The sequence below is a fragment of the Sceloporus occidentalis genome, unplaced genomic scaffold (assembly GCF_023333645.1).
Source record: "Sceloporus occidentalis isolate IW3139 unplaced genomic scaffold, rSceOcc1.0.p SCAF_1, whole genome shotgun sequence".
Lineage (NCBI taxonomy): Eukaryota > Metazoa > Chordata > Lepidosauria > Squamata > Phrynosomatidae > Sceloporus > Sceloporus occidentalis.
This window is the reverse complement of record NW_028316981.1, coordinates 216639582-216666385: the sequence shown is the minus strand read 5'-3', so window position 1 is coordinate 216666385 and position 26804 is coordinate 216639582. Positions and strand designations below refer to the sequence as shown.

Below are 26804 nucleotides of genomic sequence, written 5' to 3'. Positions count from 1 at the left end.
CTTGGCCAGTGCGGCCATGGCCTGCACAGAAGCAGAGGAGGAGGAGGAGGAGGAGGTGGGTGGCTGGGTGGCTGGGGGCAATGGCCGGGGCAATGGCCACATCAGTGGGCCAGGCCCTGGAGCCGGCGCCAAAGCCGGGATTTGGCAGGAACCGGGACGAGACTGTCCCGGTACCGCAAAAACCGTTAATGTCCTTAATGTATCTTTCCCTTAATTGCCTATAAAGGAATCAATGACAAGTATACCTTTCCATTTGTAATTCTTCTTGTGTTTTTATCCTCAGTTTATCAGATTCTTTATCTACCTTCATCAATTCTTCATAAGATATCCATCTTTCCATAGATAACTCATCTCTTTTGTAAATAGATTTAAATTAGATGTTGAAACAGAAGGCCTTGAAATGGAAAAAAATGAATTGGATAATATATTGCTAAAGGGCAGGCGGAAATTAACATCTAAATTATATAAAATCTTATTACAAAGAAAGGCTGAAGAAGATGTGGTAAAGGCTTCAATGGCGGGATACAAACCGCCATATAGTACGTATAGGATACGTACTAGGGTTAGGAAGGGGCGGTGCTTCCGCACCCCCCTAACCCTAGTACGTATCCTATACGTACAAGATGGCAGCGCCCCTTCTACATGGGCGCCGCCATCTTTACGTACTGGACGCATAGCGTCCAGACGTGTCGCGGCGCCTATGACGTCGCGAGTCCGCGCCAGGCGCCTCGCGACGTCATAGAGGCGCCGCAAGAAGAAGCTCCGAAATGGAGCTTCTTTTTTGCTCCGCACGGGAGCCGCGCGGTTTGACTGCTGCAGCTCCCGCGCGGAGCAAACGGTAGCGGCGGTTTGTATCCCGCCAATGATTCAGTGGGCTAGAGATATTGGCAGAACAATCGACCTGGAAAGCTGGCAAAATGCCAGGGAAAAAAACACTGAAATTTACACGTTGCCAGAGACTTCATGAAAACTACAAGAAAATGGAGTTCAGATGGCACCTTCCCCCGGCTAAGATTGCAAAAATTCACAAGGGAAAGAACAATGTTTGTTGGAAATGCTTAAAAGCAAAAGGTACATGGTTCCATGTTTGGTGGGAATGTCCTAAGATAAAAAATTCTGGTACCAAATCCATCTGACAATAATTGAGATTACTGGATTGAAATTTGAAAAACTTCCGGAGACTTATCTATTAAACATGACAAACAAGCTTCCAAAGCAAATAGAGACCTTACATTGGTATAAAATCCTTTACATGATAACTGCTGGAAGGTTACTTCTGGCACAATATTGGAAATTAAACATGATTCCAACTCTAGATGAATGGCTTTTAAAATTGTATGATATGATTCAAATGGATCAACTGACAAATATTATCCATGGAAAAGGGGAAGAAGAAACTGAAAAAGAATGGGAGATGGTAAAGATATATTGTGGTACACGACGGAAATAATTTATATTTGAATACAGTTACAAATCTATACTTAAAAGTAAATCTATGTTTGTAAGAATAATAATGGGGACAAGTAAATTATCAGAGCAATTGTTATACTGAAGTTATTAATTGATAAATTACATTTATAGGGAAACTGTAGTACAACAAGAATAAGCATACAAGACGAATGTTATAAGAAGGAAGTAACTTTTCTCTTTTCTATGTTGGAAACAAGAATAGTAATTTAAGAAAGGTTTGGAAAATTCAGATTATCTTAATTAATTTAAGTTGATGGGATAAACTGTAAAAATATATAACTGCGTAAATGAAAAAAAAAATTCTCTAAGTCTTTATTTTACTTTGAACTTATCATAAAAAAAGATATGTGTGCCATCTGAACCCCCAAATTGTAACATTTTTGTCCCTTAAACTAAAGCAATCAATCAGCCAGTCAAAGCAACATGAATAATAATAAAGCTTTTAAGTCTGGCAAAGATAAACCTCCTCTCCTGATCTCATCTTGCATAACCTTCATTTGAGTAATATTTGAAGGGAATTTGTTTTATTCTATTCAAATATTACTCAAATTTATTGAAGCAGAACCAACCTGAAAGGAAGGATATTTTCAAATATTTAGATGATACGGTAACTCCCAAAATAGATGAAAAACAAAGAGATAAATTGAATAAAGAAATAACAATGGAGGAAGTACTTGAAGCCATCCAAAAAAAGCAAAGCAAGGAAATCTTCAGGCCTGCATGGTTTTCCATCCAAATATTACATTATAGAATGGTTAGAAAAGTTAATTACATTAAGGTCCGGCAGGAAGCTGAATAAGATATGGCAAGATCGAATTTATGTTCTCAATTCTGAAACAGTTTTTTCTCTCTTTCTTTCCTCAGTTTAAAAGACAGGAATTTACCTGGCTTATTGGCAAATTCAAATTGCCTCTGATATATGTACTTTAGCTTTTTATTTATCTTCTCCATCATCAGTAAAGAGATCTGTTTTTGTATACAGTCAGCCCACTGATTTTTTATCCATGGAGAATATTCCCAAAAAGTATAAATTCCAATTAGCAAACCTTTTCCATTTTATATAAGGGACACCATTTTACTATGCCATTGTATTTAATGGGACTTGAGCATCCACGGATTTTGTTATCCACGGGGAGTCCTGGAACCAAACCCCAGCAGATAACAAGGGTCTACTGTACATTTTCTTTCCTCCAGAGTTCCATATTCATTAGGATTGGTCCTGAACTGTCTTTCTGTAGCCTTTAATTCTTCCTGACGTAGTGATTCTTTGTGATCCATCTACATCTCAAACAGGACAGATGCCCCTTCTAATAAATGTCATCAGATCTCAGGAGCTCACCGGATGGTGTGCTCTCCCTTTTCCCAGACTGCCCAGTTAAGCTCATCCGTGGAAAATTTTCTGGACAAGTAGGCACATTGACTCTGATTGTTTTCTTGGTCTCAGTGCCCCAGTGCCACATCTGATGCATCTGCCTGCACTGTGAAGGGCTTGGTCGGATCAGGGTATATATCATGGGTAGTCTGATGCAACAGGCACTGGGTATGCGAGGGTTCATTAGTGCATGGCATGGCTGTCACATGACCCCAAGAAAAACACCTATATAAGGGAGAGGTACAGAATCTCTGGTGTTGGGTTGTTATGGTTGGTGGTTGGCGAAGCACTTTGTTGGACAGTATACCTATTCAAGACGGCTGTCTGATACTCTGTGTAATCTTTGTAAATATTCTGCAACAAAGATTAAAGCTCTCGTTGAGTGAAGTCTTGCTGTCCAGAGAATCATTCCTTCAAGCTGAAAGCTGCAGCCTGTGTGTGAAGGGTTTTTCCTGTGCCGCTCAGAGCCAGATTCTTCACAGAGACTGTCTGCTAGGCCTACGTGCATCAGCTCTGTGGGTGTGTATGCTAGGCACAGCTCGTCTGCATACCCCAACACACATCCTGTACCTCGGCGGGGTCCATCTCAACTCCCCCCACCCAAAAAATCCTGTAGCATTAGAACAAATATTGCCAAGAAATCACATGATACGCTTGCCTTAAGGTCACCATAAGTTGGAAAGGTTTTGAAGGTACACAATAATAACAAATATCTAGACTACAATGTCCCTTGCAGCAGATTCAAGACCAGTCAGAAATTCCAGGACTACAGGTTTATGGAAGGAGCAATGTCCAGCTTATACATGCATCAATTCAGTATTTCCAAGATCAGTAAGGATGATGATTTATGCATGAACCAAGTTCCCTAGTCATAGTTAATATTAATTCAGTTCCGGTTTTCTACTGTTCATATATACATACAAATACATGTGCAGACACATGCACTTACATAAATGACAGGAGGAAAGAATGTCTTTTAAACATAAGTGTTGAGTGTCCGTTGTCCTTTTTGCCATGTTCTGTGTCTGATGTTTAAGATGTGAGCACACATTTCTTTCAGTTTAGGATTGGTTAGTATTAATGTAATGGAGTGTGCAGAAGGAAACAGAGAAAACAAGATGGTAATAGGCAGTCTGTCAAATTCTTCCTTATTAATAATGCTTTTGGTATAAATGATCATACCAATGAAATAGAAAAGGTAGAAGAAGAGACAGAACAACAAAGATGTCATGACTTTCATGTGGACCTGAGTGTTGAGGTCCTTCACACCAAGACCATTTTTCTTCAGGTTTCTTGTGTGCCTGAGCAGAGAAGTAAGCAGAAGGATGGATGCAGTTGTGCTCAGGAAGAAATTTGCGGAAGAAAACGAGAATTCCACAGGAACAAAATAAATGAAAGTGCTCTTGCAAACTTCATTTTCACTGGCATTGCCTGACAGAGTTCCTGCCACATTGTAACACTCTTTGTCTCCAAAGCTAACTAATGAAGAAAGATAGAAAACCATGGAGACTAATATTGACATTCCAAGCAGCCTGGGTATAAGCACATTGATCCTTGCTTTTATCCACAGGAAGAGAGGGTTGGCAAAGTTGGTAACCTTTACACAATAAAAAACATTGAGCCATGTGGTACACCAGTCGCTTACCATGTTGGGAAACGTCCAGGAAAAATGTATTAACTTCATTAAAGAATTATACAAATTAGTCTTTGGAAAGCAGCAGTACAAGAAGTTGATCACCAGAATAGTTGACTGTGCTAGAAATCTGGAGGTGCTCAAACTAGCCAGGAGAATATCATAAGGGCCCATTTTCTTGTTTTGCAGCCATTGGTGTCCATTCATGACTACGATAAATCCATTTGCCAAAATACCAATAGGGCACACGATTCCAAAAATAATCCAATAAATGATATTCAGTATAGACATCTTTCTAGCCTGTAATGTCTAGATTGTCTGTGAGGAGGTATCTAGTTGTAATTCTTCAGGTTTTTGCCTGATGTTTGCTGTGAAACACTGCTGTTTGGGGCTTTTATAATGATCAGATCATGCTACAGAGTGCAATGCAAATCCCAGGAAGATTCTGTTCCTAATGATCCAACTAGGTATCATGTGGCAGATTTGAAATAATCATTTCTCCAGAAAGACAACATGAGTTGAGTCCTGTATCTGTTATTGTGTTGTCTTCAGCTACAATGCAAGGAAGAAGTTAATGCACGCCATCCACATACCACTCCCCTTGTATTCTTATGATAGAATCTTAGGACTGTTTCACATGCAGACCTTTGTGCTTCCATCCTCCAAATGGTTAAAGTGGTGGGATCCCAGAAAGTTAAGCCCATTTGCCAATGGTTATCACACACAAGAGCACAATAAGGTTTTAAAGGCACATCACTTAGGGTAAGATTTGAATTTGGCTGTCAAATGGATGAGGACAAACCCTCATTGCTCGCTTAGAAAAACCTTTTTTGCGCATGCTCCAAACTGTCATTTCCACAAGCGCCCCCCTCCCACATGCCTCAGAGAGGGGAGGGGAGGGGGAAACCGGGGGGGATCCTCTTTGCCCCAGAAGCCCCAGAAGGAAGGCCGAATGAGGCTTCCCTTTGCAAACTCCATAAATCTAGAAAGACACACAAGAGAGAGAGAAAAACAGAGAGAGAGAGAGAGAGAGAGAGAGAGAGAGAGAGAGAGAGAGAGGAGGGGACTGGATCCATAGAGGGCTGATACTCCCTGATGTCCTCCTTTTCCAGGCCATGTCCTCCATTTCTCCCTCCTGTCCAGGAGGAATGCCAAAACTTCCTCTCTCTGCCTTCTCCCAGCAGCTGATTAGAGCCTGCAAAAAGGAGGAAAGCAGCTGGATGAGAATAAAGAGGGGAGTGTGTGTGTGTATCTCTTTAAGAAGAGAGCATTCTCCCTCTTTGGCACAGGAAGGCAGCTTGGGAAATCTGTGAACCAAATGCATCTGGAGGCTTGCATTTTCAGACGGCTGGCATCACATGAAGAGAGTGAATTTGCAAGCAAAATAGACATGCAAATACAGTAGTTTTGTGAATTACCTTATTTCATGATTCACCTCACATTCTTCCTGGATTCTGTCCTGATTGCATGCAGTGTCACGTGAAAAGCAGCTGCGAAGTTGTCCCTAATGCCTTGGATGACCCTGCATTGGCCCCACTTTAACCTTCCAATTTCCCCCTGTGTGAAAAAGTCCATAGATTCATAGAGTTAAAGGGCCATCTAGTCCAATCCCCTGCCATGTAGGAATACACAATCCAAACAGTCCCAACAGATGGCCTTCCAGCCTCTGTTGAGAAAGCTCCAAAGAAGGAGACTCCACCATTCTCTGAGGGAGAGTGTTCCACTGTTGAACAGCTCTTAACCATCAGGACGTTCAGGAAGACTGACATTCCACACTCAAACAACACTTACTGTCAGAAGATTCTTCCCTAATGGTTAGGTGGTATCTCTTTTCCTGTAGCCTGAACCCATTCTTACGTATTATAGTATCTGGAGCTGTAGGAAACAAGCTTGCTCCATCCTCAATATGACATCTTTCAAAGGGCTTAATTCATGAAAGTATACATTTAATTTCAGCATTATTGGGGGAATCTGCAAGGGCATAGAATCATAGAATCTTAGAGTTGGGAGGGATGTGTGGGTCATCTTATACAACCCCTTGCCAAGCGGAAACACACAACCAAAGCACTCATTAAAAGCGCCCATACAAGCTCTATTAAAGATATCCAGAGATAAAATCCACCACCGTCTGAGGCAACCTATCACACTAAGTTCTTCTTAAAGTTTATGTGGAATCTCATTGTTTGTAATTTGTTAGCGCTCTAGTTTCTTGAGTAGCAGAAAACAAGCTTGCTCCGTTTTTTAAGTTATTTAAAGACAGTGGTCATATCACTGCTCAGGGTTTTTTCCTCTCCAAGCTAAACATGCCCAGCTTCCCTCAGTCATTCTTCATAAGACTTGATTTCCAGAACTTTGAGTGTCTTCATCACTCTTCTCTGGAAATGTTCCAGCTTGTCGATGTCCTTCTGGAACGGTGGTGCCTGGAATAATAGAGTGAAACTACTACTTCCCTCAGTCTGGACAGTATACATCTGTTAATGTAGCCCAGAACTGCATTGGGTTCTTTTGGGCACTTTGCATCACAGTGTTGACTGTCAAGTGCAGCAGGATACCTAGTTCAAAAATCCAGTCTTCATTAGTTAAAACCCAGAAATCCTTTATTAAGAATCTATAGATCCAGTCTAATAAACTTCATTGTCAGAACTGACCAGCAAGCATTTAAATTGCTTATTAAACTATACACAATTTTAAAATTCGTATGGGGTTAATTCTTATTGATTATAATTAAATAAACACATTTCTCTTCTGTTTCCCATACCAACCCCGTTTCTTTCTTGTTACAACCAGCTTCTTTCATAGAAACAGCCTAGAACAGGCTTGGCTCATTCTTATTTCCTTTCTCAGTACCTGTGTCCAAGATCACCATGACTTATCAATACCATTTCTCCTGCATCACCCATCAAATCTAATTCCCAACATTTTATGGCAGGCACATTGCCTGTGCAGCTCCTGACACTGACCCAAGTTCTACTGTTTTCAAGCCAGGTGTCACCCCTTCTCTATTTGTTCATTTTATTTTTCCTGCCTATATTTGTAACATTTCACCAAGCATTCTCCATAATGGTAATTTATTCAGTAGTAATACTGCCTGCCTGTAATTGAAGATACTAAGCCTGGCATCACTACCAGGGAGATTATAAAGTAGATCATGAAACAGACAGTCTGTAAATACTTAGACGTGGAACAGACTGCCATAAAGCAGCGTACCGGTGCCAATTCTAGGGTTAGGGAGCGTGCACCAACTGCATGCTCACTAAAACTAGTATGTGCGGGTGGCATAACAATGGAGATGTCCCATTCATATGGGTGCTGCCATTGTGACAAAAGTGCTGTGTGGAATCCACACAGCACCACGCATCATTTTCGTCATGAGTGGGCCACTGGCACACTCGCGATGTCATTGCAGCTTCCTTCGCTGTGACAACACTGCCCAGTTTGGGGCTGCACCGTCCCTCCAGAGGAAAATACCAGCAGGCCACCATTTTTTTGGGGGGGAGTCTATCCTGATTCATAGAAAGACATTTGATCACTAAAAGTTAACTTCTCAAAAACAAGTCATGCCAGACTAATCATCTCTCTCTCACACACACATTTTTCTTTTTCTTATCTTACCTGTTTATAGAGTTACAAGCTTGGTAGATGGAGGAAATGCTGTGGCTGTAGCATATCTTGATTTCAGTAAGGCCTTATGATAGTCTTATAAAAAAAAGCTACTAAAATCTGGGTTGGAAATGCTGTTATTAGGTGGATTTGTAATTGGTTGACCAACCAAACCCAACATGTCCTCAGCAAGGTCTCCTTTTCATCCTGGAGATAAATGACTATCGGGGTGCCACAAGGTTCTGTCCTGGCCTCAGTGCTATTCCACATTTTTATCACTGAGTTGGATGGTGGCATAGAGGGCATGCTTATCAAATTTGCAGATGACATTAGATTAAGGAGGTAGCTAATACCCCAGAGGACAGGATCTGAAATCCAAATGAACTTAATTTGTTACACAATTCTGCCAAAAACCCAACAAAATGAATTTCAACAGGGACAAATGTAAGATACTACACTTATGCAGTAAAAATGAAATGCACACATATAGGATGGGTGATACCTGGTTTGGCAACAGTACACGAGAAAGGGATCTCAGGGTCTTAGTAGACCCCAAGCTCAACATGAGTCAACAGTGTGATGCAGCAGCTAAAAAAGCCAATGCAGTTTTAGGCTACATCAACAAAAGTACTGTATACTGTCTAGACTGAGTTATGTAATAGTACCACTGTATTCTTCTTTGGTCAGACCTCACCTGGAATACTATGTCCAGTTCTGGGCACCAGAAATCAAGAAGGCTGTTGGCAAACTGGAGCGTGTTCATAGGAGCTAACAAAAATGGTGAAAAGTCTAGAAACCAGGACCTAGGAAGAGCAGCTTAGGGAGCTGGGTATGCTTAGCCTGGGGAAGAGAAGATTAATAGGTGACATGATATCCATATTTAAACATTTGAAAGGATGTCATATTGAGGATGGAACAAGGTTGTTTTCTGCAGCTCCGAAGACTAGAATACGTAGCAACGGATTCAGGATACAGGAAAAGAGATACTACCTAACCATTACAAAGAACCTCCTGACAGTAAATGTTGTTTGACTGTGCAGTGTCAGTTTTCCTGAACTTCGTGATGGCTAAGAGAGCTGTTCAACAGTGGAACACTCTCCCTCAGAGAGTGATGGAGTCTCCTTCTTTAGAGTTTTTTTCAACAGGCTGGAAGGCCATTTGTTGGGACTGTTTTGACTGTGTATTCCTACATGGCAGGGGATTGGACTGGATGGCCGTTGTAGTTCTTCCAACTCGAAGAATCTATGATTCTATCACAAGAAAACAAGGGGAATGGTAAGTGGAGGAAGTGTATTAACATTTTCCTTGCATTGTAGTGGAAGAGTTTCTCAGATAAATAGAGGGGGAAGGGGAGATGGAATTTACATACAGTTACAGGTAAGGATGAATATTTATTCCTAAGGTTTAACCCATTTCCCCTTGCAAAATGTAGATTTGAACATGGGTGAGAAGGCAGAGGGAATCAGGATATAATTAAGTCCCATCCCCACAGTTTCTGGATCAACACAAAGCTCAAATAACAGATACAGGACTATAACTCAACTCATGTTGTCTTTCTGGAGAAATGATTATTTCAGATCTGCCACATGATACCTAGTTGGGTCATTAGGAACAGAATCTTCCTGGGATTTGCATTGACTCTGTAGCATGAGCTGATCATTTTAAAAGCCCCACACAGCAGTGTTCCACAGCAAACATCAGGCAGGAACCTGAACAATTACTGCTAGATACCTCTTTACAGATAATCTAGACACTGCAGGCTAGAAAGATGTCTAGCTGTGATATCTTTTCTTGGATTATTTTTGGGATTGTGTCCCTTATTGGTATTTTGGGAAATGGATTCATCGTAGTCGTGAATGGAAACCAATGGCTGCAAAACAGGAAAATGGTCCCTTATGATATTCTCCTGACTAGTTTGAGCACTTCCAGATTTATAGCACAGTCAACTATTCTGGTGAATGCTTTCTTGAATGGCTGTTTTCTAAAGACTAATTTGTATGGTTACTTACCCATCTTTATACAGTTTTCCTGGATGTGTTCCAACATGGTAAGCCACTGGTGTGCCACATGGCTCAATGTTTTTTATTGCATGAAGGTCACCAACTTTGCCAACCCTTTCTTCCTGTGGATAAAAGCAAGGATCAATGTGCTCATACCCAGGCTGCTTGGAATGTCAATATTAGTCTCCATGGTCTTCTATCTTTCTTCATTAATCAGTTTTTTTGAACACAAAGAGTGTTACAATGTGACAGAAACTCTGCCAGGGAATGCCAATAGAAATGAGGTTTACAACCACAATTTCATTGTTTTCATTTCTGTGGAATTATCTGTTTCTTCCACAAATTTCTGCCTGAGCACAACTGCATCCATCCTTCTGCTTACTTCTCTGCTCAGGCACACAAGAAACCTGAAGAAGAGCAGTCTTGGTGTGAAGGACCTCAACACTCAGGTCCACATGAAAGTCATGACATCTTTGTTGTTCTGTCTCTTCTTCTACCTTTTCTGTTTCATTGGTATGATAATTTATATCAAAAGCATTATTAATAAGGAAGAAACTGACAGACTGCCTATCAACATCTTGTTGTGTCTGTTTCCTTCTGCACACTCCATTATACTAATATTAACCAATCCTAAACTGAAAGAAATGTGTGCTCACATCCTAAACATCAGACACAGAACATGACAAAAAGGACAACACTCAACACTTATGTTTAAAAGACATTTTTTCTTCCTCTCATTTATGTGAGTGCATGTGTCTGCACATGTATTTGTATGTATATATGAACAGTAGATAACCAGAACTGAACTAATATTAACTATGATTAGGGAGCTTGGTTTGTGCATAAATCCTCATCCTTACTGATCTTGGAAATACTGGAATTTCTGACTGGTCTTAAATCTGTTGCAAGGGACATTGCAGTCTAGATATTTGTTGTTATTGTGTATCTTCAAGTCCTTTCCAACATATGGTGACCTTAAGGCAAGGCTATCATATGATTTCTTGGCAATATTTTTTCCAAGGGTATTTGTCATTGTCTTCTTGAGAGACTTTAACTTGCCCAAGGTCAGCCAGTGGATTTCCATTTGAATTATGGTTGCCCAGAGTCCTAATCCAAAACTCAAACCAGTACTGACTCTCATCTAGATAAACAGTTTTCTAATTATCTACTGTGGTCCTTCATTCTGCAAAGCTCAGTACTATCTGTAAATCAATACAACAAATGTCAGAGCCAATAAAAAGCAGAAAACTGATTTGCTGGCAAACTTCATGTGGCATTTCTTTTCTCCCATTACCCCTCCTTTTGAGAATAAAGTCTTGAATATGTTACTGTATTCTATTCTGATGGCAAATATATAGATGGTTTTGCAGAACCTTGACTCTGGGACATTGCATTTTGCAAACTCAGGTCTAACTCAGAGTGTTGTGCAGTCTCCTTCCTTGGAGGTCTTTAAGCAGAGGCTGGATGGCCATCTGTGGGGGATGCTTTGATTGAGAGTTCCTGCATGTCAGGAGGTTGGACTGGATGGTTCTTGTGGTCTCTTCCAACTCTATGATTCTATGATTCTAACTCAATCACATCATATTCTCCCAGCGCTCTAAATACCCATTATATAGGACCCTTCTGTCAGCCTTCATACCTTAAACATGTAACAGTACCTAAGAGCCAAAGCAGATGGGCCAAATAAAGTGGATGGCAGCCATGCTGAGGGCGCCTAAGTGGCCAAAAGCCAGCTGGAATAGAAATGGTAGTTTGAGACTGCTGGTGGTGGCCTGCATCAGGAGTGGGGTCATCTGGCCACTGCAGTCCTGGAGCGATTGCAGCCAGAGTGGCCATAGATTGCTCCATTTGGCCCATCTGCTTCACCTGTATCACATCCTGTTTATCAAGATGAGATACAATGTACTTCCCTCAAATCTACTTTATGGTAGATGTGCAGGACTACATCCCTTTTCTAGATCTTCCCTTGTGGATGGCTAGTAGCTGAAACATTGGCCTGTTACAAACGGGCCTTTGCGGTGCCCCCGTCACATGCTAGGGGTTGGCCGAGGACCTAGCGTCCATACCGGCTTCACCCCTAGCACGTGACAGGGGCATAATAATGGCGCCGCCCTATACACACGGGCGCTGCCATTTTGACGCATCATCTGTACGTTGCGCCCCGGATGGGATGCTGCGAGTGCATGAGTAGCGCCTTGCGGCGTCCCATCCGGGGTGCAGAAAGAAGCGCCATTTTGGCGCTTCTTCACTGCGTCCGGGAACTGCGCAGTTTGGCTGCTGCGGTTCCTGGATGCAGCAACTGGTGGCGGCAGCAGAGCGCCACTTTTCCCCGGTCTGTAAACCGCCATTGTCACACATCTTTTATCTTGTGTCGTTTATAAACAGTGTCATAACCACCTGAACTCCCCTTTATTGAGCTATATGCCAAGTCATTCTGAAATGTTCTACATCAGTCTGTTACTGGAAGGCAAATGTATGTACACCACTTTATCAGTTGCCACATTCTTGTCCTAAGCTGTCAAAATTAGAGAGAATGAATTATTAAAAAGGGGATGACAATTTGGTAAAATACTCCTGACCAAAATAATTAATTTGTTTTATATCATTCTATTAATCCAGGCCTGCACAACTTGGGAGTAGGAAGGGGCCAAAATTAAAATAGGTTAACTTCTTCGGGCCACAAGATAGGTTTTAATTAAATATTAGTTAATTAATTAATTGTTAGTTAATAATAATTAATATTAATACTATCCTCTCCTCATCCTCTTCCTCTACCTGGCCCTTTTCTCAAGAGAAAGCCTAGCAGAGGAGGAGCATTGTGAATGTTCACCCATCTCTATCCTTCACCTGGCCTTCTCCTCAGGAGAAAGCCAAGCTGCACAGGAGCCTTATAGGGCAAGCATTTGTCCATCCTCCTCCTTCTCCTCTGCTGCCCATCTTCCTCCTCAGGAGAAAGCCAGATGGTAGAGGAGCCTTGCATGGCAAAAATATGACCATCCCCCTCCTCCGCTGCCTGACCTTCTCCTCAGGAGAAGGCTTAGCAGTAGAGAAGCCTTGAAATTGTTCCACATCCTCGTGGGTCACCCAAAATCCTTTGGTGGGCCACATGTGCCCCTCAGGCTGTATGTCATGCAGGCTTATATTAATCTGATTTTATGTAATCTATTTGTACCTTTTAAGCAAATTTTATATTCCTCATATTGTTTTAAGCTTTTGAGTGACATGTTGGGTCCACTGACCATAAATAAAGATTGATTGATTGATTGATTGATTGATTGATTGATTGATTGAGTTTTAGATACTGTAACACAAGATTTAACAATGGTGAAGTAAAGTAATTTAAAAATACAGTATTACAAATATTAACGAAAAAGATAGAAAGAAGCATAAAAGAGGAAGAAGGAGGAGGACATTCCTTTGCTTGAAAAAACTTGAATGAACACCAAATAAATAAATAAATAAAAATCTCACCAAATAAACTTTGATTGCAACCCCAACAAGAATTGATAGAGTTGGGGAGACCCTCAAGGACCATCAATCCCCTTCTGCTATGAAGGAATACATAGGATCCTAGAGGACATGTAATCTGACCCCCTGTTCAACATCAGGATGGCACTGGAGGATGTGATCCCAAGGCAGGGTTTTCTTGCTATAAAGAGGAGTTTTGCCATGGGCTGCCCCTGCAGCTGAGAGAGTATGACCCCCACAGAAGAGAAGGGGGTGGGCTGGGGTGGCAAATGGCAATGCTCTTCTGCCAAGCAGGAATTCTGCCATGGAGAAATCCTAGCATTGAAAGGGATCCCAGAGGTCATCTAGTCCAACCCTCTAGTACTCCCCCTTCCTCCTCACAAAGCTGCTCACCCAGCAATAGGGGAAAGAGACAAAAGAGAATAGGGGAAAGAGACAAGGATGCCCGCCCACCATGTTGTATTCCTCCTCCTCTACTGAGTCATTCACCTTCAAGCAGTAAGGCTGACGGCCTGGCAAAAACCCCAGGCTGCTCAATGGTGAACGACTCGGCAGAGGAGGAGGAGGAGGACAACACGGTGAGTGGGAGTCTTTGCTCCTTCCTCTGGGACTGCCTGGCCAATGGAGTGAGAGGAACAGTAAGTCTGCTCCCAGCAAAAGCTCCCCTGGGAAGCAGAGGCAAACTCTGGGGGAAGAGTCCATTGCTCCCATCTTCCAAAGCCCCATGCGATCAGGTGAGGACCCTGGGAGCCAGGACATCCCCCTCCTCCTGACAACGGGGCCCCAGGCCTCCAGAAATCCTTTGGCGGGCCTGGCATCCTTCCGCAGCTCACTAAAATGAGTACCTAGCTTGTCAGAGGCAATTAGCTTACACTTTGTAGTCCAGGAAAAATGTATTAACTTCATTAAAGAATTATACAAATTAGTCTTTGGAAAGCAGCAGTACAAGAAGTTGATCACCAGAATAGTTGACTGTACTAGAAATCTGGAGGTGCTCAAACTAGCCAGGAGAATATCATAAGGGCCCATTTTCTTGTTTTGCAGCCATTGGTGTCCATTCATGACTACGATAAATCCATTTGCCAAAATACCAATAGGGCACACGATTCCAAAAATAATCCAATAAATGATATTCAGTATAGACATCTTTCTAGCCTGTAATGTCTAGATTGTCTGTGAGGAGGTATCTAGTTGTAATTCTTCAGGTTTTTGCCTGATGTTTGCTGTGGAACACTGCTGTTTGGGGCTTTTATAATGATCAGATCATGCTACAGAGTGCAATGCAAATCCCAGGAAGATTCTGTTCCTAATGACCCAACTAGGTATCATGTGGCAGATTTGAAATAATCATTTCTCCAGAAAGACAACATGAGTTGAGTCCTGTATCTGTTATTGTGTTGTCTTCAGCTACAATGCAAGGAAGAAGTTAATGCACCCCATCCACATACCACTCCCCTTGTATTCTTATGATAGAATCTTAGGACTGTTTCACATGCAGACCTTTGTGCTTCCATCCTCCAAATGGTTAAAGTGGTGGGATCCCAGAAAGTTAAGCCCATTTGCCAATGGTTATCACACACAAGAGCACAATAAGGGTTTAAAGGTATATCACTTAGGGTATGATTTGAATTTGGCTGTCAAATGGATGAGGACAAACCCTCATTGCTCGCTTAGAAATACCTTTTTTGCACGTGCTCCAAACTGTCATTTCCACAAGCGCCCCCCTCCCACATGCCTCAGAGAGGGGAGGGGAGGGGGAAACCGGGGGGGGGGGATCCTCTTTGTCCCAGAAGCCCCAGAAGGAAGGCCGAATGAGGCTTCCCTTTGCAAACTCCATAAATCTTGACACACACACACGAGAGAAAGAGAGAGAGAGAGAGAGAGAGAGAGAGAGGAGGGGGCTGGGTCCATAAACCTGACTGATTCCAAAGAGGGCTGATACTCCCAGATGTCCTCTTTTTCCAGGCCATGTCCTCAATTTCTCCCTCCAGTCCAGGAGGAATGCATCTGGAGGCTTGCATTTTCAGATGGCTGGCATCACATGAAGAGAGTGAATTTGCAAACAAAATAGACATGCAAATATGGTAGTTTCGTGAATTAGCTTATTTCTTGATTCACCTCACATTCTTCCTGGATTCTGTCCTGATTGCATGCAGTGTGATGTGGAAAGCAGCTGCGAAGTTGTCCCTAATGCCTTGGATGACCCTGCATTGGCCCCACTTTAACCTTCCCATTTCCCCGTGTGAAAAAGTCCATAGATTCATAGAGTTAAAGGGCCATCCAGTCCAATCCCCTGCCATGTAGGAATACACAATCCAAACAGTCCCAACAGATGGCCTTCCAGCCTCTGTTGAGAAAACTCCAAAGAAGGAGACTCCATCACTCTCTGAGGGAGAGTGTTCCACTGTTGAACAGCTCTTAACCATCAGGAAGCTCAGGAAGACTGACATTCCACACTCAAACAACACTTACTGTCAGAAGATTCTTCCCTAATGGTTAGGTGGTATCTCTTTTCCTGTAGCCTGAACCTATTCTCACGTATTCTAGTATCTGGAGCTGTAGGAAACAAGCTTGCTCCATCCTCAGTATCACATCTTTCAAATGGCCTAATTCATGAAAGTATACATTTAATTTCAGCATCATTGGGGGAATCTGCAAGGGCATAGAATCATAGAATCATAGGCGCGTTACAGACCGCCTGTTTGGGGTGGCCTGTAAGCAGCCCTTTCCCCGCTGTATTGGGGCCTCAGCTGCCACAACGGCGGCCTCCAAGGCACCGATCCGCCGCTTTCCAGGCCACAGGGAAGCAGCAAAAGGCCGCTTCCCCACGGCCTGGAAAGGGGTGTCCTTGGGGCTTCATGCCCCAAGGACACCCGATGGCAGCAGGGAGGAGGAGAAAGGCTGCGCCAGGGACACAAAACTCAGAAGGAGCTCCATTTCAGAGCTCCTTCTTGAGCCGCGGAATGGGCACTCTAGGCGCCCTCGTGTGGTTCGACAACATCATGTCTGTACCACCTCGTTTGGAGGCAGTGCGTTCATGACGTCGTAATGGTGGCCCCCATGTGAAACGGGCACCGCCATTTTGTACGGACTGGGTCCGTACTAGGGTTAGGGGCGTCAGGAAGTGATGCCCCTTTCTAACCCTAGTACATCTCCAGGACGTACTTTTATGCCCGTTTGTAATGGGCAATAGAATCTTAGAGTTGGGAGGGATGCGTGGGTCATGTTATACAACCCCTTGACAAGCGGAAACACACAACCAAAGCACTCATTAAAAGTGCCCATGCAAGCTCTATTTAAAGATATCCAGAGATAAAATCCACCACCCTCTGAGGCAACCTATCAAGTAAGTTCTACTTAAGGTTTAGGTGGAATCTCTTTGTAATTTGTTAGCATTCTAGTCTCTTGAGTAGCAGAAAACAACCTTGCTCCATTTTTTTCAGTTATTTAAAGACAGTGGTCATATCACCTCTCAGGATTTTTTCCTCTCCAAACAAGCCCAGCTTCCCTCAGTCATTCTTCATAAGACTTGGTTTCCAGAACTTTGAGTGTCTGCGTCACTCTTCTCTGGAAATGTTCCAGCTTGTTGATATCCTTCAGGAATGGTGCTGCCTGGAATAATAGAGTGAAACTACTACTTCCCTCAATCTGAACAATATGCATCTGTTAATGCAGCCCAGAACTGCATTGGCTTTTTTGGACACTGCATCACAGGTTTTTTTTTAAAAATAAAAATACTTTATTGAAAACAAATAATACAAAGGAAAACACACACAAAACAAATGACACACAATACATTAAAACAATTATATACAGCATACACACCTCTTATATATCTAAGTCAACATACACCTACTCAATATCATTCGTGTTATATCATTATATAATTGAATTGTAAATTTATAATTGGACCTCTTCACTTTACATCACTTCATATCCTTTCCAATTTTCTCCTTTCCTCACTCCTTTCACACTCCTTTTCATCATGTCCCACTTAGACACTAACTCAACTTTAATCCTACTTTTCTTCTTCGACCTTTCTTCAGGTCACAACTATCTCTAATCCTATTTCATTCCTATTTACTTCGACCTTTCTCTTCTTCCCTTTCCTACCAAGACCTTCCTCTACTTACCCGTACCCTCTCACTTACTACATTCTCTTCCTTAACTTCTTCTCCATTCATTCTTCTAATCATAAGCTCTTTTATATTTTTCAAAATTTAGATTTGTTCTATCTTAAACTTCACTCAAACAAACAAACTCTTCTCTCTCATACAGACTGACTTCCTTCCTACCAATATTAAGTTAATTCGTGAATAGGTGACTTCCTTAATTTGCTTCTAGTTGTGAATCCTATCACATAAAATGGGGGAGATAATCTACATGTTAAATTATTCTTTTAATCCCTTTTCTTTTTCCTCCAAGAATTTGATTACTTTATTCCATTTGCTTAAGAATTGCTCTTCTGGTTTTTCTCTAAGTGCTTGTGTTAATTTATCCATCACCATTCCGCATTACAGTTTCAACAACCAGTCATCTTTTGAAGGGATACCTTTACCTTTCCATTTTTGAGCTTAACATACATGTGAAAGGGAGGCCATATAAAATACAATTTTTTCTTGTTCTCTGCTGATTTTGTCATCAAATACCCCTAAAAGGAAAAAGTCTGGTTTTAGCTGCAACTTGGCATTCAAAATTTCATCAGTATTTTAAGACCTTTGAGATAGAATTGCAAGAACCAATAAGTCAGGTATACGATTTAATTCAAAAAGAAGGAAAACCAGAGTCATGGGGGAAAACCATAATTTCATTAATACCAAAAGAAGGTAAAGATGATCAAGTAGTAAGTGATTATAGACCAATAGCTTTAATGAACAATGACTATAAGATCTTTGCATTTATAATGACAAACAGGTTAAAAAAATATAATGATAGAAAAAATAAAAGGGGACCAAAATGGTTTCTTACCAAGAAGACAAATTAAAAATAATATTAGGACGATAATTAACACATTGGATTATTATAACACCCATAATGAGAAAAAAGCCACATTGTTATTTGTCGACGCTGAAAAAGCGTTTGACGGTATTCGTTGGAAATTTTTGTTTAATATCTTAGATGTGATGGACATGGGGAAAAATTTATTAGAAATATAAAAGAAATATATAAAAATCAAACTGCACGTCTGAAAATTAATGGGGAATTAACAGAAGAATTTGATGTAAGAAGAGGACAAAGCAAGGATGGCCGTTATCCCCATTATTGTTTGTATTGGTATTAGAATTTTTATTGAATAAAATAAGGAAAAATCAAAAGATAAGAGGAATCAAAATAAAAGGAAAGGAAGTAAAGGTACAAGCTTATGTTGATGATGTGGTGGTGATCCTTGAAAACCCAATAAATAATATTGAACATGTGATGTATGAACTAAATTGGTATGGAAAGTTATCAGGATTTAAAATCAATAAAGGGAAATCTATGATAATAACAAAGAATATGAATAGAAAAGAAAAAGAAATTTTGAAGCAAAAAACAGGATGTGAAGTGACAAATAAAGTGAAATAGTTAGGAATTTGGATCTCAAATAATAATATGAATTTATTAACTTACCAATTAGTATCAACCATAAAATTATAGATCAGTGGAATCAGGAATTTAAGAGATTTATTTGGAAAGGGGGTAAGGTGAGAATTAGATGGAACAATATAAAAGAAAAGAAAGAGAATGGGGGATATGGCATGCCAGATATTAAAATATACAGATGGGCTTGCAATATGATCTGGATACAGGACCGGATTAAACTAGAAGAAAAAGATATATTAAATTTGGAAGGAGTAGATCTTTGTTACGGGTGGCATGCATACCTTTGGTACAATAAAGCGATGGTGCATAAAGATTTCTATAATAATCCAATTTGAAAAGCACTAACAGAAACTTGGAATGTAATCAAAAGAAAATTCTATTATAAAATACCAGGATGGGTATTTTATTATTATTATTAACCTTTATTTATAAAGCGCTGTAAATTTACACAGCGTTGTACATACAATCTTTTTATTTTATCAATCCAGGAAGCCTTCGCTAACAGATGGGACTCAGAAAAATATTGGTTGAAGTATAGTGATATAGTAAAGACAAATAAAAACAAGAAATAATTATGAAATCTAAGGAGGAATTAGCTAAAGAAAAAAAAAGAAATTAATAGGTACAGTTACTATCAAATGAGATACAGATTTAAGGAAGATATAAAAACAAAGGGAATTGAATTAAATTTATCAGAACTAGACGAGATAATAATGAAAGAGGAAGAAAAGAAAATATCAAAGTTCTATAAATTGTTTAGAGAAAGAGAAATGGAAAAAGAACCAATAAAACAATATATGATAGACTGGGCAAAGGATCTTGGGCATGTGATACCATTAGAAGCATGAGAAAAATCATGGAAAAGGACGAATTCATTCACCAAAAGCTAAGATCTAAAAGAAAATTATTTAAAGATTATTAATAGATGGTATTATACACCTGCCAGATTGAAAAAGATGTTCAAAACAGATTCAGATAGTTGCTGGAATTGTCAAAAAGAAAAAGGAACAATGATCCACAAGTGGTGGAAATGCGAAAAGGTAAAAGAATTTTGGGATGAGATGCATAAAATAATACAGCAAATATTTAATATAAAATATAAGAAAAGAACAGAATTATATTTACTAAATATGACTTATTTCTTAAAAGAAGAGGATGAGAGGAGATTATGGAGAATTATTTTGTATATGGTAACACTTGCTAGAATGATCATAGCTAAATACTGGAAATCAAAGGAAAAACTGCAAATAGATGAATGGTTTTGGAAACTGAATGAAATTATACAATTAGAAATACTCTCATGTGTATTAGAAGACAAAAAGAAAGATAACATTGAAAAAGAATGGAGGCAAATAGTGACATTCTTGGAAAAAAGATGATGTCTGGACAAAATTTGGTTTACCAATGATTTATAGGATAAGAAGGAAAAAAATGTGTGGACCAGAAATAGAAATATCTGTGGGAGAGAGAATAAGGTTACAGGTAAATATTAGAGAGAATATGGAGAATACATATGGATATACAACTGTGTAAAAAAGTAAAATGCTATAGTTTTAATTTTTTTTAGGAAAGAGGTTGTATATAGATTTATTTGCAAGAAGCAAAAAAAAGGAATAAAAGGCAACTCAAAGAAACATTTTGAAGACAGGAAGTAAAGATAATGAAGAACAAGTGGATAAAAAGTTTATTGGTTGAATCTTTGTATTTATTGTTTATTATGTAATAAAACTCAATAAAGATTATTGAAAAAAAAATTCATCAATAGAATTTTTTATCATTGACCAATAATCTTTTGCCCACTTACATGTCCACCAACAGTGATAGAAGGTGCCTATCTCTTTTCGGCATTTCCAATACAAATTATTGGCCCATTACAGATGGGCCTTAAAGTGCGCGCTCAGTGCGTGCTAGGGTTAGAAAGGGGCATCTTTTCCGGACGCTCCCAACCCTAGCACGCGCAGAGCGCACACAAAATGGCGGCGGCCATTCCACACGGCTGCCGCCATTACGACGTCATGACCGCCACACCTCTATATGGGGCGGCACGGACGTGACGTCATCACGCTGCGCCAGGGCGCATAGTATGCCCCTTCCCCGGCCGCAAAAGGAGCTCTGAAATGGAGCTCCTTTTGCTGTTTGCATGGCTGGGCGCAGCCTTCAGATGGCTGCACTCAGCGACGCAGAGGAGAAAGGGGCCAAGCGGGTGTCCTTGGGGCTTGAAGCCCCAAGGACACCCCTTTCCAGGCTGTGGGGAAGGGGCCTTTTGCCGCTTCCCCGCAGCCTGGAAAGTGGCGGATTGGGGCCTCAGCGGCTGCCACTCTGGCCGCTGAGGCCCCGATCCGACGGGGAAAGGGGAGTGTGCAGGCTGCCACTTTTCGGCGGTCTGTAACGCGCCATTGTTAGTTTTGCAGATTTTTGCAATTTTCTCAGGGGAAAGGTACCATGGATAGAACATTTTATAGATATTTCCCCTCAGGTTTTAGGAAGCTGTATATTTAAATCCATTCTTTCCAGATTTTTTCCCATTGGGACATTTGTATAGGGTGACCAATACATTTCACTCACTTTAACATTTGGGCCTTTACAATTTCATCTTCTGTGTCATACTCCAAGAGGACTCTATAGAGTTTCTTAATGAGGCTATTTTCTTCTTTCTCTAAAATTTTACCTAATTCCAGTTCTTCCTCATTCCGAAATCCATATGTTTTGTAATCTGATTGAAATTTTTCTTGTAATTGTCTGTGAGCAAACCAAGTAATATTTCAACCTTCTCCATTCAATTTCCCTCTAGATTTTAGAGTCTAATTACCATCTCTTTTTTCCCTAAAATATCTTTATAAGTATACCATTTCAAATCTTTTCTTTTCTATAAAAGACCCACTTGCCCATTTTTGGTATTATCCTTCTTTTATAGCTATTCCAAATTCTAATTAATGATTTTCTAATGCAATGGTTTGAAAAGCTTTTGTTTTGCTTATCTTTCTCATACACCAGATATGCATGCCATCCCAAACTAATCCTGTCTCCTTCTAGGTCCAATAGTTTTTCATTGGATAATGTAACCCATTCTTTAATCCAAAGCAGAACACATGATTCAAAATACAATTTCAAATTAGCGTCTTGCAGGGTCTTTATTTTTATTCTTGGTTTTCTTCCTCTCCAAATAAATTGTGCAATATCTTTATTTCAGTCTTTAAATATTTTGTCAGAATTTATAATGGGGATCATTTGAAACAAAAATAACATTCTCGGTAAAATATTCATTTTAATTGTTTCCACTCTTCCCATTATTGATAGATTTAATTTATTCCAATTGATCAAGTCTTTTTTTATTTTAGCCCACACGGTTTTATAATTATTTTCAAATAATTCAGTAGATTTCTTTGAAATCTGTATTCCCAAATAATTAACTTTTTTTCAATTTTAATTTTTGATTTTTCCTCTAATTCTTTCTCTTCACTCAATTTCATATTTTTAGTCATGATTAATGATTTTTCTTTATTAATTTTACAACAAGTCATTGAGCCAAATATATCTAACAGTCTTAAAATTTCATCTATGTTTTCCATTGGATCTTCCATTATTATAATTACATTGTCCACAAATGCTCTTATTTTATAATCATGTCTTTTAATTTTGATCCCTTTTATCTTTATGTTTGATTTTATCTCTTTTATCAGAAGTTTCATAATTACTAAAAATAATAGTGGGGAGAGTGGACAACCCTGTCTAGTTCCTCTTTGTTGACCATCAAGTCCAATAGGATACCTACTTCAAAAACCCAGTCTAAGTAGTTAAATCCCCAAAATCTTTTATTAAGAAACTATAGATCCAGTCCAGTAAACTTCATTGACAGAACTGACCAGCAAGCATTAAAATTGTTTATTAAACTATATACAATTTTAAAATTCAGATGTGGTTAATTCTTATTGATTATAATGAAATAAACACATTTATCTCCTGTTTCCCATACCAACCCCTTCTTGCTGTAACTCAGTACTTCTCAAATAGTGGGGCGGGCCCCCCAGGGGGGGGGCGTGAGGCTCCGTAAAGGGTTGCGCGAGGCTCTGTTATGCAGAGGTGTACTTATAACAATTTTATAGACAAATGATACTATTTACAGTCACGCGGGGGGCGCGAAATGTTTTCTTCTTCCTAGGGGGGGCATGACAGAAAATAATTGAGAAACACTGCTGTAACTGAAGATACCAAGCCTGGCATCACTACCAGGGAAGATTATAAACCATCTCATGAAACAGACAGCTGTAAATACTTAGGCATGATACAGACCGCCATAAAGCAGCATACTGGCGCCAATTCTAGGGTTACGGAGCACGCATCCCTGGTAGGTGCGGGCAGCGTAACAATGGCGATGTCCCATCCATATGGGCGCCACCATTGTGATGTAAGTGTCGCATGGCATCCACACAGCGTCCCGCATCACTTTCGTCGCAAGTGGACCACCAGAAATTTGCAGATGACATTAGATTAAGGAGGTAGCTAATACTCCAGAGGACAGGATCTTAATTCCAAATGAACTTAATTTGTTACAAAATTCTGCCAAAACCACAACAAAATGAATTTCATCAGGGAGAAATGTAAGGTAGTATACTTAAGCAGTAAAAATGAAATGCACACAAATAGGATGGGTGATGCCTGGTTTGGCAACAGTACATGAGAAAGGGATCTAAGGGTCTTAGTAGACCCCAAGCTCAACATGAGTCAACAATGTGATGCCGCAGCTAAAAAGGCCAATGCAAATTTAGGCTGTATCAATAGAAGTATAGCATCAAGACTGAAAGAAGTAATAGTACCACTCTATTTTTCTTTGGTCAGACCTCAGGTGGAACATTGTGTCCACTTCTGGGTACCAGAATTCAAGAAGGATGTTGACAAACTGGAGCATGTCCAGAGGGTTTGGTCAAAATGGCGAAAAGTCTAGAAACCATGTCCTAGGAAGAGCAGTTTGGGGAGCTGGGTATGCTTAGCCTGGGGAAGAGACGATTAATAGGTGACATGATATCCATGTTTAAACATTTGAAAAGATTTCATATTGAGGATGAAGCAAGCTTGTTTCCTGCGGCTCTAGAGACTAGAATATGTAGCAATGGATTCAGGCTACAGGAAAAGAGATACTACCTAACATTAGGAAGAACCTCCTGACAGTAAGTGTTGTTTGACTGTGGAATGTCAGTCTTCTTCAACGTCCTGATGGTTCAAGAACGTCCTGATGTTCAACAGTTACAGGTGGATGAATATTTATTCCTGAGGTTTAACCCATTTCCCCTTGCAAAATGTAGATCGGAATGTGGGTGAGGAGGCAGAGGAAACTGAGATATAATTAAGTTCCATCCCCACTGTTTCCGGATCAACACAAAGCTCAAATAACAGATACAGGACTATAAATCAACTGATGTTGTCTTTCTGGAGAAATGATTATTGCAGATCTGCCACATGATACCTAGTTGGGTCATTAGGAACAGAATCTTCCTGGGATTTGCATTGCACTCTGTAGCATGATCTGATCATTATAAAAGCCCCAAACAGCAGAGTTCCACAGCAAACATCAGGCAGAAACCTGAAGAATTACAGCTAGATACCTCTTTACAGACAATCTAGACATTACAGGCTAGAAAGATGTCTAGATGGGATTCTTGGATTATTTTTGGAATTGTGTCCCTGATTGGTATTTTGGGAAATGGATTCATCGTAGTGGTGAATGGACACCAATGGCTGCAAAGCAAGAAGATGGTCCCTTATGATATTCTCCTGACTTGCTTGAGCACCTCCAGATTTATAGCACAGTCAGCTATTTTGGTGAATGCCTTCTGGAACTGCTGCTTTCCAAAGACTAATTTGCTTATTTACTTAACAGTGTTTATACAGTTTTCCTGGATGTGTTCCAACATGGTAAGCCGCTGGTGTGCCACATGGCTCAATGTTTTTATTGCATGAAGGTCACCAACTTTGCCAACCCTTTCTTCCTGTGGATAAAAGCAAGGATGCTTGGAATGTCAATATTACTCTCCATAGTCTTCTATCTTTCTTCATTAATCAGTTTTTTTGGACACAAAGCGTGTTACAATGTATTAGGAACTCTGCCAGGGAATGCCAGTAGAAATGAGGTTTGCAACAACACTTTCATTGTTTTTGTTCCTGTGGAATTATCTGTTTCTTCCACAAATTTCTGCCTGAGCACAACTGCATCCATCCTTCTGCTTATTTCTCTGCAGAGGCACACAAGAAACCTGACGAAAAGCGGTCTTGGTGTGAAGGACCTCAACACTCAGGTCCACATGAAAGTCATGACATCTTTGTTGTTCTGTCTCTTCTTCTACCTTTTCTATTTCATTGGTATGATCATTTATACCAAAAGCATTATTAATAAGGTAGAATTTGACAGACTACCTATCTACACCTTATTATCTCTGTTTCCTTCTGCACACTACATTATATTAATATTAACCAATCCTAAACTGAAAAGAATATTTGCTCACATCCTAAACATCAGACACAGAACTACATAACATGGCAAAAAGGGCAGCGGACACTCAACAAGTTTAAAAGGCATTCTTTCCTCCTCTCATTTATGTGAGTGCATGTGTCTGCACATGTATTTGTATGTATATATGAACAGTAGATAACAAGAATTCAATTAATATTAACTATGATTAGGGAACTTGGTTCATGCATAGATCATCATCCTTATTGATCTTGGAAATACTTATTCATGTTGGAAATACTGAATTGATGCATGTATAAGCTGGATGTTGCTCCTTCTATAAACCTGTAGTCCTGGAATTTCTGACTGCTGCAAGGGATATTTGTTGTTATTGTGTACCTTGAAATCCTTTCCAGCTTATAGTGACCTTAAAGCAAACCTTTGTTCCAAGGGTATTTATCATTGTCTTCCTGAGAGACTGTAATTTGCCGAAGGTCAGCCAGTGGATTTTCATTTGAATTATGGTTGCCCAGAGTCCTAATCCAACACTCAAACCAGTTCTGGCTCTCATCTCATCTTTTCTAATTATCTACTGTGGCCGTTCATTCTGCAAATCACAGCACTACCTTTAAATCATTAGAACAAATATCAGGGCCAATAAAAGGACAAAACACATACGGATTTATTGGCAAACTTCATGTGATATTTCTTTTCTCCCATTTCCCCCTTTTTTGGAAATAAACTCTTGAATATATTACTGTATTATATTCTGATTGCAAATATATAGATGGTTTTGCAGAGTACTGAGGCAAATACTCTGGGACATTGCTTTTCACAAGCTGACGTCTAACTCAGTCACATCATATTCCCCCAGTGCTCTAAATACCCATTATGCAGGACCCTTCTGTCAGCCTTCAAACCTTAAAAATTTAACAGTACCTGCGGATGGGCCAAATGAAGTGGATGGCAGCCATGCTGAGGCTGCCTAAGGCAGCCAAAAGCCAGCTGGAATAAAAGTGGGGAAAATCGCTCTTGCCAGTGACATCTTGAGACTACTGGTGGTGGCCTGCTTCAGGAGTGGACCATCTGATCACCGCACTCCTGGAGCGATTGCAGCCAGAGTGGCCACAGATTGCTCCATTTTGCCCATCTGCTTAATCTTTAAGGTGCGTTACAGACCGCCCTTTTGGGGCGGCCTGTAGGTGCACCTTTCCTCGCTGGATCGGGGCCTCAGCA

At 40.3% G+C, this 26804-nt stretch overlaps 2 protein-coding genes and 1 pseudogene across 2 annotated transcripts; 2 read left to right on the top strand and 1 right to left on the bottom strand.

Moving 5' to 3' along the window:
- Positions 1 to 3818: 3818 nt before the first annotated feature.
- On the bottom strand, positions 3819 to 4766 carry LOC149323407 (taste receptor type 2 member 41-like). The gene has a single exon (XM_089477132.1). The coding sequence runs from the start codon at positions 4764 to 4766 to the stop codon at positions 3819 to 3821; it is 948 nt and encodes a 315-aa protein (XP_089333258.1).
- Positions 4767 to 9843: 5077 nt separating this feature from the next.
- Positions 9844 to 10758, top strand: LOC149323406 (taste receptor type 2 member 41-like). The gene has a single exon (XM_089476996.1). The coding sequence runs from the start codon at positions 9844 to 9846 to the stop codon at positions 10756 to 10758; it is 915 nt and encodes a 304-aa protein (XP_089333122.1).
- A 14005-nt stretch (positions 10759 to 24763) lies between these two features.
- On the top strand, positions 24764 to 25653 carry LOC149323405 (taste receptor type 2 member 105-like; annotated as a pseudogene).
- Positions 25654 to 26804: the final 1151 nt, after the last annotated feature.

Excerpts from the sequence above, each read along its gene's own strand:
- LOC149323407 (XM_089477132.1), bottom strand. The coding sequence starts at position 4,766 with ATGTCTATACTGAATATCATTTATTGGATTATTTTTGGAATCGTGTGC.
- LOC149323406 (XM_089476996.1), top strand. The coding sequence starts at position 9,844 with ATGTCTAGCTGTGATATCTTTTCTTGGATTATTTTTGGGATTGTGTCC.